Source organism: Lithobates pipiens, unplaced genomic scaffold, assembly GCF_037356315.1.
Source record: "Lithobates pipiens isolate NorthernLeopardFrog02 unplaced genomic scaffold, aLitPip1_a1.2 Scaffold_22, whole genome shotgun sequence".
NCBI lineage: Eukaryota > Metazoa > Chordata > Amphibia > Anura > Ranidae > Lithobates > Lithobates pipiens.
In genome coordinates, this window is record NW_027507784.1 from 294,374,697 (window position 1) to 294,392,815 (window position 18,119).

At 42.1% G+C, this 18,119-nt stretch overlaps 1 protein-coding gene across 1 annotated transcript in view; it reads right to left on the reverse strand.

Moving 5' to 3' along the window:
* The window catches only part of LOC143924734 (uncharacterized), a 373,086-nt gene extending 363,695 nt beyond the window's left edge, over window positions 1–9,391 (reverse strand). The window contains exon 1 of the mRNA XM_077449165.1: window positions 6,625–9,391. Within this exon, the coding sequence (XP_077305291.1) occupies window positions 6,625–8,984 (2,360 nt within the window). The 5' untranslated portion in view covers window positions 8,985–9,391. The remainder of the gene's footprint in view (window positions 1–6,624) is intronic.
* Between the last annotated feature and the right edge of the window lie 8,728 nt (window positions 9,392–18,119).

The window sequence follows — 18,119 nt, forward strand, 5'->3', positions numbered from 1 at the left end:
CCTATACACACTATTAGATTTTCTGCAGATTTTTGTCTTCTTTTTTGTCTTCAAATTTACCAAAATCGTAATGCAAAGGCCTGCCTGACTGCATATAAATTGAAACTCTTAAGGTTTGACTTCATATTTTATGATTTTAGTAAATCTAAAGACAAAAATCTGCAAAAAATCTAATAGTTTGCATGGGGTCTAAGATTGAAAGCACTGTACAAAGCAATAGAACAATGATGGCTCATAGTTCTGTCATTATTACATAATTACATTTGATTTTTTTTTTATATCTGCTTAGAGATAAAGTTTAAATGTGTCAGAGAAAGTAGTCCCACCACCTACGATGCTTCCTACTTGTTTGCATGTTGGAGGAGGTCCAGTACTAATCTTAAAAGTGCATACAGGCATAACAGAATGTTAGCTTGATCCAACAATTTGCCTCTTCCTCCTTTTTTAATGTTCATACAATAGATTCTAATTAGAAAGATCACTCACAAAAAAAAAGATCACTCACAAGAAAAATGTATATTCACAACCAGTTGCCATCTAAATTCTACATGCATCCTAAAGCTGAAATATAATCAGCCTATATTTTTCTTTCCCTGGTTCCTGCTTCCCTTAATAAGCTAATGAAATTATTAAAGTAGAACTACACTGCATCTGAGCATCACAAAGCAAAAAACACAAAGTAATTTATTTTTAATATTTAAAGCAGACTCACCCATTCATCCATGTCTCCATGCTTTATTTTGATGAGAGGTCTAGTTGACACTTTTCCAATTTATAGCAAGTCTCTAGCAAGAGCAAGGTTGCAGTGGTGAGTCTACAGCAAGAGCTCTGCAAGTCACAGTGACCCCTGTGGTAGGATGACTATTGCACAACATAACTGAACCAGAACTTGCAGCAGACTTGCAGAATGTTTGCAAAGAAAGTTGATCTGGCGTCATGCAATGCAAAATTGCTGCAATTGTACAACAAACTTGCGAAGCCTGGCAAATCTAGCAATAGCTTAGCAAGTCATTTTAAAACTTGCAGCTCAATTGCCTGCTATCTGGGTAGCTCTGGCATGCAAGCAGAAGGGTGTGCTTAGTTAGAAAAACCCTTCCTTCCCACTTCAAGCCCCCTGGGATGTATGACATAATTTGCTCTAGAGCACTATGTTGCTCTAGGTAAGCAATTGAAAAAGGAAATTCTCACTGGTTTCTACGTAGGCTACTTAGAATACCTGTTCCTGTTACATAGTCTTGCTAAGGATCCCAAAGGCCCAAACATACTGTATATGTAAAAGATCTTTTTATGATTGAGTATTCATTTTATAAGAAGTTTCTTTGTAATTTTCATCAACAGGATTGCGAAGAGAATGTACAAGACAGGAATATCTAAATTTATCATTTAAGAAAAGTCTGAGCATCACAAACCAAAAAACACAATTTAACTTATTTTTAATATTCAAAGCAAACTCACCCCTTCATCCATGTCCCCATGCTTTGTTTTGCTGAGAAATCACTTAGAAAAACACCCTCCAAGCATTTATGGGTGTGCCCATCAAAAGAAGGGGCAGATGATTAATGTAGCATTTACTTTCTGGAATTTATCTGCCTTTACTCAGATAGCAAGGATAACTTGCCACAACTTTGTGGCAGTGTAGAATTGTAAGCCTTGTTAACTTGCTGCACATCTTCCCTGACAAGTTGTACACTTGCAGAGCACTTGAAGCACAAGGTCTAGTTGACACTTTTCCAATTTATAGCAAGTCTCTAGAGCAAAGTTGCAGTGGTGAGTCTACAGCAAGAGCTCTGCAAGTCACAGTGACCCCTGTGGTAGGATGACTATTGCACAACATAACTGAACCAGAACTTGCAGCAGACTTGCAGAATGTTTTCAAACAAAGTTGATCTGGAGTCATGCAATGCGGAATTGCTGCAATTGTACAGCAAACTTGTGAAGCCTGGCAAGTCTAGCAATAGCTTAGCAAGTCATTTTCAAACTTTCACACTTGCTATCTGGGTAGCTCAGGAATGCAGGCAGAGGGGTGTGCTTAGTTAGGAAAACCCTTACTCCCCTCCTTAAGCCCCCTGGGATGTATGACATCATTTGCCATGGCCTGGAAACCAGGAGACAACTGAAATGTAAAAAAAAAAAGTTTAAAACAAGTAACTATCATATACTGACCTATCTATTTATTAATGGCAGCAGCATAAGGATTAAAATCTAGTCAATGTTAATTGAGAGTGTAAAGTTCTGCTTTAAATCAAACCTTTTCATTTTCATTACATGTCTAATTTTAGACTCAGTGATGTCATCACTAAATCTATATGCTTCTCTATCCCATGCATGCATATTATGGCTGGTGGGAGGGACCAGCAGGGCTCTGTACATCACAGCACCCTACCTCAGAGTAAGCAACTTCAGTAGAGGAGAGGAGTCTGTATAAATGTGTAAGACTGAAGGTAAGGCTGAAATTCGGCTTTCAGATCTGACATTTTTTAACATTTGCTCCACTGCGAGTATTGAAACTACTTTAACACTCATATGCTGGCCAGTAGTTAGAAAATGCCCAAAGCTGCTTCTCAGAAAGTAATGCCAATCGTGATGTATCCCTGTAAGATGCCTCTCATCTGACTTTTGTAATTTTTATAGATACTAGGCCTATACAATGGTATAAACCTTGAAAAAGAATCACCTGATCTAACCTCAATTCCAAATACAAATACAGAGAGTTGGGAAAATATCCAGTAAATGTGAATGTTGCAGATAAAAATATCATCCACAGTGTTGGTTGTCCAAAGTCATTTCTCCTTGCATGTGGTCTGATTAAGCTTTGCTCGGATTTTACTGGCCAAAAAAAAAACTCATCCACTGTGGACATCTTATCAGTGAATTGGAATGCAGAGGGTTACCTATAAGCATACTATGTCATGGACAAATTACAAGAGTGCCTGCAAAGTATACACCCTGCTATCTCTTAGCTGACTACAAGATATAAATCTCCTGAGCGCTCCATACAGGCCTTTTTGAAGATGCATTACTAGGTTTCTCTGTCGAAGCTAGAAACTGATAAATATCTTATACCTAAATGCAATGACTACAGACAACTTGCCACTTCTGAAGTAGCATAGCAAAAAAGCTTTCATCTAGTACATCTCTTTTTTTTTCCCTCTTGTTTTTAATAAACACCCAAGTCATGCTCCAAGTGCTGTCATCCAAAACATCCATTTAGATAAATACAGATACATTGGTTATGGCAAGCAGCCTTAAGGCATTTCTTTTAAGATAAAGTGCCAGGTAAACAGAAAACACAAATTGGTGCAGTAAGCATGCCCTTTAGTTAGCCAAGGTAATATGCATAGTGCAGTGACCCACAGCAACCAATCAGTCTTCACTATGTTGATCTAGGTAAGCAACTGAAAAAGCAAATTCTCACTGGTTACTATTTGGGCTACTTAGAATAAATGCCTGTTACATAGCCTTGCTAAGGATTCCAAAGGCCCAAACATGCTGCATATGTAAAAGATCTTTTTATGATTGTGTATTCGTTTTTCTAAGAAGTTTCTTTGTAATGTTCATTGACAGGATTGCCAAGAGAATGTACAAGACAAGAATATCTCAATGTATCATTTAAGAAAAGTCTACTAAATGAGTTTCTGTAGAGTGATGGTAAATGCAGGAGAAAATAAAGAATGCGCATGGTAAGCAAACAGGAATCACCTCTGTGTCTACATCAGTTTCTAGACATTCACATATTACTGCTAGTTTCAACTATTCCCTTTAGTACATTAGGTGTAAGACCCACAGAGATCTCTTGGGTATGCTTAGTAGGCAGGAACAACTGCAGGGTGAAATACAAAATGCTAAATAAGGGTCTTGAAACTGTTATTTATTTTTAACTTTATTAATGTGCCCTTACTAGGGGACATAACCTTAAAGATGGTGGAATATTTTATTGACATTATTGGTTATGTGCTATACCACCTACAGCTAGTTAAAACACTATGCCACTTTGTGAACAATTGCATTATGGGCTTAGCCTAATCTTAGAAAACATCTATATTGTTTTTGGATTTTTTTGTTAGAATTAGTTGATGCATTATGAATATCAATGTGAACCAATTTCTTAAAAGTTGTTTGGGAGATTTATCAGGATATTACAAAGTGCTAAAGTGGTCATATATACAGTATATATAGGGCATCACACTAACTATAACAGTGCAACAAGTTCTATTCATCTATTAGCTTTTTGCGAATATGCCCATCTATAACTGGTGGGTTTACCAAGTACTTTTAATACTGGCCAACTAACCCAATAGTTGTAATTTGTAAACTAAAACTGGCCTATTTATTAATAATGCAATAGGAAATTGTGTGCTAAAACCATCAAAAACCAATTATAGATCCGGTTCAGAAGTTGCCTATTGAAAGGGTACATTCAAATATGGATGATAAAAGTTTGGCCCACTATTGCTGAAATCATCGCTAAGACTGGTTGAAAATTTTGACTCCACTTTAGCTAGTGTTTGTTACAATAAACACATACTGAAGATATTAGTCCCTTTTCTATAGGTGGAGAAAATACAGGGATCGCTAAGTGCTTGCTTGTTAATAACCAGGACATTGCTTATACACTCTCTGACTATTGCAGGCTTGCATTAACTGCTTTTGATGCAACTATGAAGTTGTGTAAAGCAAGTCTTACTACAGTAAACTGAAAGTACATTATTATGTATTATTTGCAGTCAGAGAGAACACCTATCTTTGCATTAGGTTAACAAATAATATTCACTAGTGTTCTATATTTTAACATATTAAACTAGGTAAATTGCATGTTATGCCTTGCAAGCAGGGTCTTCTCTTTATATATATATATATATATATATATATATATATATATATATCAGGCTCCTGGAATAGATTTTACAGATAATATATTTTATTGACTAAAATGAAGTCAGCACTTAAGTAGGTCAAGCTGCTGTAATAACTTATTAATGAACTATATTTCTGGGCAGTGATATAGTGCACACAGAGGAACTGCTACCTCTTTTGAGCAAAATGTACATTCCAGCTCTATTTTTTCTTCACTAAGGATGACTGTGTTTTCTAGTATAATTTTAGGATATAGTATAAGCAAACTGAGCATATGGGTTAAATACTGTGAAAGCTACCTGTATAGATCATATATTCTTAACAGATAATGTTGGATTTATGAAGCAAAAAGTAACAATCTATCCCTTGTACTTAACTGCTTTACACTTTAATACACATATTTGTTGTAAACTGAATTATGATGCATAGTACATTCACACCTGTTCACACTGCATTTTTTTTGTTTTGTTTTTATAAAACGCTTCCCAGAAGCTTTAAGGAGATTAAGTCCTATCATTTACTGTCAGCCAAGGTATTGTAATTCTGCAGAATAAGCAGAGAAGTAGGTTATATGTAGTATAGCAGGTGATATTTATGCACATGCTGTATATATATCCCCTGTTCCCACAATATTATGATGTAGCCTAACGTCCCCGTTGTCGCTACTTTCTAGATGTGATGATTACCATAAAGACAGCTGGTACTCATATATCTAAAAAAAAATAAAAACACCACCACAACATGCTCCAAAAAGTAACTGCACAGGAGCAAATACATGCACACAGTCTGAATACCAGCATGCCTAAATAAACTGACATGTACAGTAAGGTAGACAGTAAACTCCTTAAAATGTCAAGGTAACAGATTAAGGTAACAGTGTGAAAACATACTAGGGGGATCAATAAACTTACTGGGGGCAGGAAATCAATAAAGCTGCTGCACCCCTTTTCTGGCATTAATTACTCTTGTTAATATCTTGCACATAGTTCAAGAAACATCTGCATCAGTTTTGGTTCTGAAAGCGACTCAGACACCAAATTCAGGTAGTTTTAATTTGACCAACTTCCACATCGTGGTACAACACCTACACCAAAGTCTAAACAAAATACTGACAGTTTGCATCTTACGAAGGTAGAAAGCGTCTTGTATGCACTCTAAAAGGGGTGCAGCTTGTGCCAAATTCAAGCACAAGTTCTAGACAGACAAGTGCACACTGCACCACTTTTACACATGTCAGACATTTTTGCAAGTTAATCTGCACCAGTTTTATTTATGAATTAAAGGGAGTGTGATTAAGATTAAGCACTACAACAGACCAAACCATTGAAATGAAAAAGTATCACTGTGTATCATTGTAAGTTAGAGAAGCTGAATCAAGCACAAGCCCAGAGATACTGTGTATTATTTTGCATGCCAGCATGCTCAGTCAGAACGCACATCTGGAATGACAATGACTGAGCAATAACAGAGCAACCAGACAAATCTGTCTCTTCTCTTCTTCAAGGCACCTAATACTGGTATAGTATAACTACAGGTATTGCCCTGCTATTGAGTATATGGTGGCTCTTACTGTATATATATATATATATATATATATATATATATATATATATATATATATATATATATATATATATACACACACACACACACACACACACATATATATATATATATATATATTCTTCTTTTTCAATTAAACATAATATGAACAGGGTACACAGGCTCTTTTAAAGTCACAGCACTAAAGAATCCTTTCAAGCTACTTACCGGTACCACTCCAGCCCTTTCTCGTAGTTCCTGTCGAAAAAGTGGGGCTCTACACCAACAGCCCTGACATCAGGATGGGCTCTTAGTGCTTCCAGCAAAGCTCTGGTGCCTCCTTTTTTCACCCCAATAATAATCGCCTGAGGCAGCCTTTTGTCCCCATACTCAACCGTACTATTGACCGATATTCTTCTACTCAGCTCATCGTCTATGGTGCTGGACTCCTGGGGTTCCCTCTCCAAATATCCAGTGTGAGATTCTGGGATCATCTCAGTGGCAGCCAGTGGGGTTCTGTCCCAGCTGGGTACACCAGGCAGGGGGGAGCGCATTTCATTGCCTGGAAAATCCGAAAATCTACTGACCTCCCCAGAACCCCCTGCTGGGACCCCAGTCTGATCCCTCACAGGGTCGATACCGGGCTCTGCAGACTCTCGGTACTTGGGATCGGAAACTCTAGAAGACACAAAGCCGGCTGTGCTCGAGTCCATGAGCGGAGGAGCCAAGCTGGAGCTGTCAGCGGGGACACCGGGGGTTTGACCATCCGTGAGATGAGGCTGATTATTACCCAATCCTTGGAGTGAAGGCTGAGCTATAGTGTAACCGGAAAGGCTGGGGTCAGAGGGTGGAATGCCGGTTTTCCGGTCAGGCTGGGTGCTGCTTCTCTGGTGACTGCCTAGAACGGGAGCGCTGTTATCAGCGGATGGAACGGGAGCGCTGAAACTCCTAATAGGAGCGCTGTCCCCGGTGCTGATCCCTCTATCCCTGCCCCTAATAGGAGCTCTGTCCCCGGTGCTGATCCCTCTATCACTGTCCCTAAAAGGAGCTCTGCCCCCGGTGCTATCCCTAATAGGAGCGCTGTCCCCGGTGCTGATCCCTCTATCCCTGTCCCTAATAGGAGCTCTGTCCCCGGTGCTATCCCTAATAGGAGTGCTGTCCCCGGTGCTGATCCCTCTATCCCTGTCCCTAATAGGAGCTCTGTCCCCGGTGCTATCCCTAATAGGAGCGCTGTCCCCGGTGCTGATCCCTCTATCACTGTCCCTAAAAGGAGCTCTGTCCCCGGTGCTGATCCCTCTATCACTGTATCTAATAGGAGCTCTGTCCACGGTGCTGATCCCTCTATCACTGTCCCTAAAGGGAGCGCTATCCCCGGTGCTGAAATCCCCTATAGGAGCGCTGTCCCCGGTGCTGATCCCTCTATCACTGTCCCTAATAGGAGCGCTGTCCAAGGTGCTGAAACCCCCTATAATAGGAGCGCTGTCCAGAGTACTGATCCCGCTATCACTATGCTCAATGGGGGAGCTGTCCAAGGTGCTGAACCCTTTATTACTGCCTACAATAAGGGAGCTGTCCAAGGTGCTGAACTCGCTATCACTGTTTCTTATGGGAGCGCTGTCCACAGTGCTGAATCCCCCTATAATGGGAACTCTGTCCCTGGTGCTGATTCTTCGGTCAGTGAATTGGATGGGATCTCTGTCCCCGGTGCTGACCCCTCCTATAATGGGATCTCTGTCCCCCGGGTTGAACCCCCCTATAATGGGATCTCTGTCCCCGGTGCTGACCCCTCCTATAATGGGATCTCTGTACTCCGGGTTGAACCCCCCTATAATGGGATCTCCGTCCCCGGTGCTGATTTTCCGGTCTGTGATTGGGATGGGACCGCTGTCCCCGGTGCTGAACCCCCGATCAATGGCTATACCCAACGTGCTGATACTTTCAGCGGTGGCGGTAAAGTCCCGGGATCCGGTCCTCTGTAATGTGGATGAGCTGGACCCTAATCCATGGATACCGGCGCTGTTAATAGCCGGGCGGAATGTCGCCTTTGTCCTGGCGGTAGGTGACCAGAGGTCCTGCTGGGACAGGGTAACCGAGCTCCTAAAACTTGCAGAAGGAGAGAAATCCGAGGAGCCGCTATTGTGCCCGCTGGAGCGGAATGGCGGGGATGCCGGGTCGGTATGTTGTAGGGAAGGTGACCCGGAGGCACTTACTGCTCTGTGCCGCACTTTGGAGGTAAGTTCCCGGTCAGTCGGTACAGTAAAGTCCTTAGTACAGTCTGCGGGCTTCAGATCGGACTCTGCACCGCCGCTCCTTCCAGCGCCCCCGTAGGCAGGCGGCGGCGGCGGTGGGGAGTCCCGGATAAAATCCCGAGCGCCGGTGTCAGGCTTGGCGGAAGCGCTCCTGATGGCGTCCACCGGGTCGGGCGGTAGGTAGAGTCCGGCGTCCTGCAGAGGGAACTGCAGCGAGCTGTAGCAGCTGAGCAGGCTGTAGAAGAGGTAAGTGACGGACAGGGAGAGAGTGAAGAGGAACACAAGTTTCCGCGGAGCCTTAGTAGTGAGCAGGGCAGTGCCTGGCCAGCGCGGGGCCATCGCGGATCGCCAGCCCCAGACCAACAGACATGGTTTCAGCCGAAATCGTGCATGGAGCCCGCCTGGAGAAACAGCCCCCGGTGTCGGCGAGTCGGGTGAGGTGTCGGGGTTCCTGATCAGGGTGTCCTCAGACTGCCGGTTTAGGGTCTCCCGATCCTCCACCTCCAGGAACACCGCCTCTCCCCATGGAACAGCTGCCAGCGGCGGATCACCAGCGGAGACATTACCGGCTTCTCCTCCCCGCAACACCCGAACAGCTCCGATGCTTGGTGAGGGCAGGTAGGGATTGCAGCATAGTCCCCGGGAGACGGAGGTAAGTCCCGATCCCTCGCCTGTTGCAGACAGGCCACTTCCCTGAGCGGCGGCAGCAACTTTAAACCGAGGAAGAGGCGTCCGCGGGTCCAAGCGCCAGCAAAGCCCCGCCCCCTCCCTCCCTGCACACAGACTCGCCCACCTATGTGTCTACACAGCCACCTTCACCTGCTTCCCATCACCGGAGCGCCCACACAGGCAGTGGCCGTGCTGCGCACTAAGGAGAGGGGCGGGGGCAATATTTACTTGCCAAAGGTGGAAGATCTGTTGTGACAGCAAGTCATTCACAGACTGGCTTGTTATTGTTACATGACAACTATGAGATATTTGGATTCATTTTTATTTATGTGTGTATTTAGTTATTTATGTATGTATTTATTTTTTATATATTTATGTGTGTATTTCTTTTTATTTATGCATTTATTTATTTTGCTAAGGACAAGCACAACTGTCTGTGCTGTACACCGATGAAAGGAACTTAGGGTCCATAAACACTTTAATAAACAATCAATTTATTTACTATACAGGATTTATAGAGCATCAACAGTTTGCACAGCACTTTACACCAATGAGGACAGCCAGGACAGTTACTATACAATTCAATACAAGAGGAACCAGAGGGCCCTGCTCCTTGTAGAGCTTACAATCCTCAGGTGATACAAAAGGTAATAACTGCGGAATGAACTGATGGAGAAAATAGAAGTACAATTATTAGGTGGAGGCAGGACAAATCTATAGAAAACAGCCCATTTCATTGATATGCCCTACATGGGGAAGTAGACTTCGATAAATATTAACCACTTGCCCTCCGAAAGATTTACTCACCTTCCAGACCAGGCTATTTTTTCCAATACGGCACTGCGCTACTTTAACTGAGAATTGCACGGTCATCCAACTCTGTTCCCCACAAATAGAGTTTTCTTTTGGTGGTATTTGATCACCTCTGCGGGTTAAATTTTTTGCATTATAAACAAAAAGAGGCCAACAATTAAAAAAAAAATATGTATATATATTATTTACTTTCTGCTATAAAACATATCCAATAAAAAATTGAAAAAATCGAATTTCTTCATCAATTTAGGCCAGTATGTATTCTGCTACATATTTTTGGTTAAAAAATGACAATGGGGGTTATTTACTGAAGGAAAATCCACTTTGCACTCCAAGTGCACTTGGAAGTAAAGTCGCTGTAGATCCAAGGGGGACATGTGAGGACATGATTGGATGATAAAATCAGCTCATTTCAGATCTACCCTTTAGATTTAGAGCGACTGCACTTCCAAGTGCACTTGCAGTGCAAAGTGGATTTGCCTTTCGTAAATAACACCCTATAAGTGTACATTGATTGGTTTATAGCGCCTACAAACTATGAGTTTTTTTTTTTTTTACTACTAATGGCAGCGATTAGTGACTCAGGCAACTTTCACACTGGGGCGGTGCGGGTGTTGGCGGTAAAGCGCCGCTATTTTTAGCAGCACTTACCGTCGTTTTAGCGGAGGTCTGCGGCCGCTAGCGGGGCGGTTTTAACCCCCACTAGCGGCCGAAAAAAAGGTTAAAACCGCCTGCAAAGCGCCTCTGCAGCGGCGCTTTGCCGGCGCTTTGCCGGCGTTATAGCCGCGCTGCCCCATTGATTTCAATGGGTAGGAGTGGTTTAGGAGCGGTGAATACACCGCTCCTTTCACTGCTCCAAAGATGCGGCTAGCAGGACTTTTTTCACCATCCTGCTAGCCAAAAGAGGGAAAGAGCAACGGGGGCGGGACTTTAAATGAAGTGCAAAATTACAATAAAATTATATAAATTGGTGAACAGTTGGGAAATTTTAATAAGTTCATAAAGAGTATAACATATACATGATTATATCATTTACAATAAATAAGAGATACTGGCAATACATGATGGTAATAGATTCATAAAAGGTATAGCATATACATGATTAGATCCGTTATAATTGGTGCGAAGTACTAACAATACATCATAGCAACATATATGTAGAGTATGAACATAATAAAATTCCACAGTCCACCATTTGGGGTTTCCAATCAGCTGGAGATTTTTCCCCTGTCACATATTTTCTCTTGGTATCAGGAAAACTTTGCAGAAGTGACTCATGCTGATAGCAGAGGAATGAAGCAGCAGACAAAAGTTTCACTTAGTGCTCCTAATTAAGACAAGTACAGACTATACGTAGAGGTATATGCTTTGTTCATATTTCATTTTTGAGATTTACAATCACTTTAACTATACCATGCAATCATACATACCATTTTTCTGTGTATGGCCACTATAAAACTGGAACAGAGTGTCACAATAGTAGAAAGCAATGATGCTAATGCATTTACACAGAGGGTGTCTTGCTGTATAAGCAGTTATTACACCCACACGTACAGAGTGAGTTTACTGTCTAGGCAGGTGCTCTACAGTATAATTGTTTTATGGCCATGCATAGCTTACCAGTTTTTTTGTATTTTGTATTTTTCTATTGATCATCTTTAAAGTCCATCTCTGGGACAAGTAAAAAACATCCCTTGAAGTGGAGCCAATCCATCATGCAGGGGTTAAATGCTTGTTTCTGTCTAGGGGACAGGAAAAACTGCTTTACTTATAGTACCTGATCCTCCCTCTCCTGGCAGAGGCCGACCCTCTATACCCCGGTGGTGGACTATACCTCAGCATCCTCACATTCAGTGCAGGGCTATGGCACCTGCATTAAGTCCTGATGACATCAGAAGACCTTAAAACACCAGAGTGCAAGGGAGAAGAGGCTGTGGGGACTTGTCTGCTAGTGTGGGGGATCAGTAAGTAAAAGTACTTTTCCAAGTCCCCTAGACAGAAACAAGCATTTGACCATTGTACCCCTTGTACAGCCCCAATACAAGGGAGGGTTTTTACTTTTCCTGGAGTTCAGTTTTATTGAACACATTTTTGGATAAAAAGATAGAACAAAATAAATCAGTGAGGGTTTCACAGTAATTAATTGCACTGTCCACATACACATTCTTTTTTTAGGTTAAATTATTTCAGAGAAAATCTTCTCATTAGCCAGTGTGTGGGAAGATAAAGACTCCATTTGCACAGTGACCACAAGAATGCATGAATTCAGCTGCTTTATTTCCTTCATGATTCAAGGGTTTAGCTAGGATACTAGAATACCAGACACCATGGTCTTCCAAATTTGACCAGTGGTGAGCAAACTACCTGTGCTTAAAATCTGTTGCACTCTTCTTCAGAAAATTAAAAGTAGCTTTTACTGCAATATGCTTTTTGCCAGCACTGTCACCTTCAGACTCCTCGTTTTGTGATCCACTGATGGTTCTCTTCCAGGTTGGACAATGCCTACCATAGTTCAACCCAATTCTTGTGAGCCAAGGGCATCAGGGACCATCATCAAGTTGTCCTGGTCTAACATGAGAAAGCTGCAGGAAACAGCACCCTGTGGCACTGTTCTCTGTGGTGTTCAAGACTGGCCACAACTAGAGAATGACTGGAGACCATGAAGTCACTTGACTGTATTGAAGTTTCCTGTGACCAAAATAATGTGTCCCCAAAAAAATTCTGGAGGGGGAGCTATAGGCGGCTGGGATGGGGCAGAAGAGCAGTGAGTGGGTTTAAGGTAGATTTGGGCTAAAAAATGAGGGTGATGGTAGAACGGTAATTGAGTATTTTCTAGGGTACAAGGACGTTAACATACTGTATGTGTAGACTCCACTTAACCATGAATGATATTCAGATCGATATGGCCAAGTACAGAAGGCCATACATGTCTATTGGCAGATCTGGGTTTTCAGAGGCATTTGATGCACACAAAGTGGGTTTATATCCTTTCCAAATTGAGGAATCTTTTTAATGAAAGTTTTTTTTTACCGAGATTACATAGTTAAAGATGAATTTGTAAAAAAAAAACACAAATTCTTCCTTGCAATGAGACTGCACCCACATTGCAAGGGTCAAGTGCTAATTTATTTCATGGCAGTGGTGTCAATAGGGTTTGTGTCACTTGGTGCAGCAAAACATTGTGTCGTTCTCCCCCCTCCCCACCCCAATAAGGGTAAGAGGGGAGTGAGACAGAGAGGGGGGTGAGATAGAGTTGGTGGGGGGGGGGGTGAGAAAGAGAAAAGGGGAGGAGAGGGGGTAAGAGACAGGAGGGGTGAGAGAGAGTGAGGGGGTGAGAGAGAAAGAGGAGGTGTGACAGGGAAGTAAGAGAGGGGGAGGTGAGAGAGAGAGAGATGAGAGAGGGGGGATGAAGAGAGAGAAACTTCTCCCACAAGCTGTGATTGTTCTTTAGAAATGAATATTGTCCATCCTGAACATTCTCCTTTTACCTATATCCTTGCCACTCACCTTTCAGATTGACTTTCCTTCACTCCTAACTACTGTTGTTTTCCTTACTGCCCATTATAGGGAGAAGCCTGGGGGGGGGGGGGGGTGCCTCTCCAGCTCTATTTAACCTGTGTAACAGACAGAAAGAGATGATGTGGGTGCATTTGACATGAGGAAGCCAAGGAAACATCCACAAGCTGGAACATAGGTGAGAAAAGGAGAGTGCCAGCTGACAGGGGAGTGGGGGATCAGATAAGTAAAATGTTTTTTGGTACCCTAGACATATTCAAGCACAGGGATAGCTCACTACAGGGGAGGTTTTCTGTAATCCCTAGAGATGGGCTTTAAAGACTAGAAAAGCCTTTGTCAACCTTTTTACCCCAGGAGGACCCTTAAAATAACTTTCAGGTCTCGGGGAACCCCTGATAAAACCCATTTATTGGGAGTCAGTGGGAACAATGCCCCATTACTTTGGTGTTCAGTGAGAAGAATTAACTTTTTTATAGTGGTGGTAAGAATGGCCCCCTTACAGAGAGCTATAAAGATCATTGGTGTCATACCACTGGCTCCTTCAAGTGGCATTTGCTCACATTTATGTAAAAAACAGGAGGTAAATCATCCACAGCTCAAGGAACCCCTAGCCACCTCTGAATGAACCCTAGGGTGGACTAGAGTGAGAAAAAATTGAGAAAAGAGAGAAACATGTGAAGGACCAATAGAAAGCAAGAAACAGAAAAGAGCAACCAGGTCAATCACAAAAAACAATTACATTATATTAACAATTAAAAGCAAAAAAACTAAATTCACCAAAATGTATCCCTGATAGCCATTGCATTTAACGTAACTGTAGCCTGTTTGTAACACGTTAATGAGAACAGAATTCTTAATGGCAAAGATGTGAAAATACAAGAGAAAGCTACACACCATTAGATGGAAATGACAATGCTCTAACTTTAAGGTTACCCATAAACATATGGTTATCTACTGATCTATCTATGCTAAAATTACTATAAACAGTTGGTACAAGCAAATAATTCTCTACATTTTGAGTTTTAATTTTTTGGCATAATCCCTGGAAGTGTACTGAACATAACTGAGGGCAATGGTATGTAACACCATCAAACAAAACTTGCTTAAATTGGATTTTATTTTAGTTTTTCTTACAATTGAAATTATCCAGGCAAACAGTTTGGCATCCTTCTGAGACAATATGGCAGGTCTGACAAGACAGACGGAAACCGATTCACAGCTTGAGCATGTAAATGTGTCAAATCTATATGCTATATGCATGTGAGTGTAATAGACTGTAACAACAGAAGTCATTGCAGCTTAATTCCTAGATTCAAACAAAGAAAAAGGTAAGCAAAACATAATCAAAGAAATAGAATAAAGCAGAAATTCAGATAATGCAATAGAAATGCTAATAAAAAATAAAGCGTTTGGGTATAATACTCCAGTCAATACAAGGTAGAGGACTGTTTAAGACAATTCATGTTGAAGCTCAAAGGACCTAATGGAAAATTGTCAAACAGTGACCACAGCCAATCAGCTACAGTCACTGCTTGAGTATTCCAAGAGCCTTGGGTGGTGGCTTTCAGAATACAAAATCTGGCGGGGGGGGGGGGGGGGTGGTTGCTGTTTTGCATGGATGAAGGAATCTGCTGGATTTCTTTGTATGGCGGCCAGCTTCATTTATAAGGGCAGTCTTGAAAATTCCCTTTCATAACATGGTGCTATCTGTTTATCTTTATTTAGAATGATATATTATGTAAATTGAGCATGTTCACCCATTAATGTCATAGTGCTATAGACCAGTGTTTCTCAACTCCAGTCCTCAAGGTGCCCCAACAGGTCATGTTTTCAGGATTTCCCTCAGATGAAATGGCTGTGGTAATTACTAAGGCAGTGAAACTGATCAAATCACCTGTGCAAAATAAGCCTCAAAACATGAACTGTTGGGGTGCCTTGAGGACTGGAGTTGAGAAACACTGCTATAGACCACAACACATATGTGCCACAAAATTAGAATGTCTGAGACATCTCAGGAACTACAGTACACTAAACAATGAATACATGATTTTAGAAGCTTTGGATGGCATCAGTGGCGGCTGGTGGTTTTTTGTTTGGGGGTGCGGCAAGCAACCACCCCCCTCCCCCCTGCTGTTTGCCGGTCCACCGGCACTTACCTGATCGGCGGGCACCACGGGGATCATCGGGCACATCGGGCAGGGGGACAGGCTATGGCAAGCATCTTGCAGCATCTTCCCTTGCCTTCACCTTTTCTCTTGAAGAAAAAAACATACTCCAAATGGTCCAGTTGGTTTGGGCACAGACAGCAGTGCATGGTCACTGGTCTTCACACCTGGATGAGGTACTGGTGAGGGATGTGGGGCAATAGATTTAGGTAAAAAAGTAAATTTTATTGGTGGTTTAAGATTGCCCAGAGAAGGGCTCTAATTTAAAAACCTAATGTTTTCTGAAAAAATGGTTTTACATTGTACCTATTAAAAAGCTACTTTCTAATGCAACAAATTGTCTTCAGTGCTCACATTTGTGTTTGCCAGAGTGAACATTCATTTTAGTAAAATGACAGATTTATCTTGTGTAGCTGTGTAGCTGGATCCGGGTTAATGTATATTTCAATCTGCTGCATTATATGTTAACAGGCAGCTGAACAGCAGAGACTTTGTCTTTGTCTGACTGACCTGTGCCCAGGCTGGTGTCCATAACTCCCTCTGTGATCACGGATGGATGCCGTCTGTCTGGAAGCACAGAGACACACTCCACCACGAGGCCGCCACCATTCCGCCTGCTAAACTCCACTCCTGGTGTTTTTAGAGGCTGGCTGTGGTGTGATATTCATCACTCGCATTGTCAGGAGTAGACGTACTGCACAGCCTCTGCCAGCAGCCAGACCCTCCCCAGGCCCGGGGCCTGCATGCCGGCACTGGCCAAATACAGAAAAAGATTGGGTTGTCTCGGGCATCTCCGTAACTGTGCATTTCATAGTTCCAAACCGAGGCGATCCTAGCCATTTTCACTGGCACTTTTCGCATTCTACAGGCTTTTACGGGCAGGGAGAAAAGTGCCCTGTTTTTACGGGCTGCCCTATACGGGCATTTGGCAACACTGATTGCAACAGATTTACAAAAATATTTGTTTAAGAAGACTGTATACAGCAAGGCTTTGTGTAAAACATATTGAAAAGGGATTTTGAGTTTAAAAAGGCGTTCATGAATACCTAAATTGTACGTAAAGTGTATATAAATGCAAAACATGTAAAAATCACACAATGACACTTTGCATTAGTAGTATCACAAAGCCCCAGGTTAATGTATAAAAAAAATGATTAAAAAGAGACTGTTTTAATCTATTTTTGCTGCTGTCATGTGACCACTTGTCCCTCTCTGCTTCCAAAGCTCAGAGGGTGGCTGGAGGTGGAGCCTGCAGAAGATTCTTGGCATTTTCCATTGACATCATACTAGGACAGTGATGGCGAACTTTGGCACCCCAGATGTTTTGGAACTACATTCCCCATGATGCTCATGCACTCTGGAGTGTAGCTGAGCATCATGGGAAGTGGATTTCTAAAACATCTGGGGTACCAAGGTTTGCCATCACTGTACTAGGAGCTCCATAGAAAACATCTAAGCTGCTCAGATAACAGTGGGACCTCTGCAGCTGTCAATCGGACTGTGAGGGGCTGAATGGGGTTATGGCAGTTGAATTTGACTACAGACATGCTGCGCATAGGTATGGCTCCTGTAGCTCCCAAGTCAAGTCAAGAGACATAAACGTACCACATTAGGATGGATCTACAGTACTTCTATGTCTAGAGTGGTTGGATTGAAATAGCATCTAAGCAGATTTGGCAGGGTCACCAGGTATTTAGCAAAAAAAAAAAAAAAAGCAATAAACTATTTACAGACCTATTTACCGTATTTTTCGGACGATAAGGCGCACCGGATTATAAGGCGCACTAGCAACGACCGGCTAATATAATGGATATTTCCATATATAAGGCGCATCGGACTATAAGGCGCACTGGATTATAAGGCGCATTTAATGAAACACAACTCGGATGCGGTACTGTAAGTCAAATTTTATTCAACTCTTTAGCAATAACCATAAAATGGTCTATAACAATAACTCTTAACACTGTTCAATTAAATACAAAACCAGACACTCACTTTTTCACTTTATTCTTCAATAACTCTTAACACTGTTCAGTTACCGGTGAATACCGTACAAAACCAGACACTCACTTTTTCACTTTATTCTTCTCCCGCAAATCCATCAAATTCTTCATCTTCAGTGTCTGAGTTTAACAATTGGGCGATTTCGGCATCAAGCACGCCCGTATCCCTCTCATCATTCTCATCAGTATCCGAGTCAGGCTCGTTGCTGTCATCGGTACCGGTACTTAGCTGTTCAGTGATAATTCCGGACTTCTTGAAAGCTCGGATTACACTGGTGACTGATACCTTCGCCCAGGCATCCACGATC